The 466-nt window shown below is 65.9% G+C and overlaps 1 protein-coding gene across 1 annotated transcript in view; it reads right to left on the bottom strand.

Annotated features, from left to right (window-relative positions):
• Nucleotides 1-466, bottom strand: part of URB1 (URB1 ribosome biogenesis 1 homolog (S. cerevisiae)) — a 44,771-nt gene that overhangs the window by 11,066 nt on the left and 33,239 nt on the right. The window contains 1 exon segment of the mRNA XM_015560267.1: nt 357-461. Coding sequence (XP_015415753.1) covers nt 357-461 — 105 coding nt within the window.

The following is a 466-nucleotide window of genomic DNA, read 5'->3' as shown; positions in this document are numbered from 1 at the left end:
GGGGTCCTGGGTGGGTATAGGGGGTCCTGGGTGGGTATAGGGGGCGCCGGTGGGTATTCGGGGTCCTGGGTGGGTATTCGGGGCCCGGGTGGGTATAGGGGGTCCTGGGTGGGTATATGGGGCCCCGGTAGGTATTCGGGGAGCCGGTGGGTTTTTGGGGCCCTGGGTGGGTATAGGTGGCCCTGGGTGGGTATTCGGGGCCCTGTGTATGTGGCTGACGTGTGACCCAGTAAGACATTAACAGGAAACAGCCTGTACTTCAGGCCTCTACAGCTGAGGGTACAGTGGAGCCCTCGGAGGGCCCCCATCCCCCGCCCCCGTGTGTGCTCCCTGGTGGCTCTGCCCGGCTCCCGCACCTCAGGAGGCAGCAGCCTCCGGTTCTGGGGGAAGTGGAGGATGGTCTTCATCATCTGGTCGCGGTCCAGCAGGCGGAGGATGTCCCCGGCGCTTGGCTGCTGCCACAGCG

Source organism: Myotis davidii, unplaced genomic scaffold, assembly GCF_000327345.1.
Source record: "Myotis davidii unplaced genomic scaffold, ASM32734v1 scaffold170, whole genome shotgun sequence".
Taxonomy (NCBI): domain Eukaryota; kingdom Metazoa; phylum Chordata; class Mammalia; order Chiroptera; family Vespertilionidae; genus Myotis; species Myotis davidii.
Note: the sequence above shows the minus strand (reverse complement) of the source record. Positions and strands in the feature narration are given on the sequence as shown.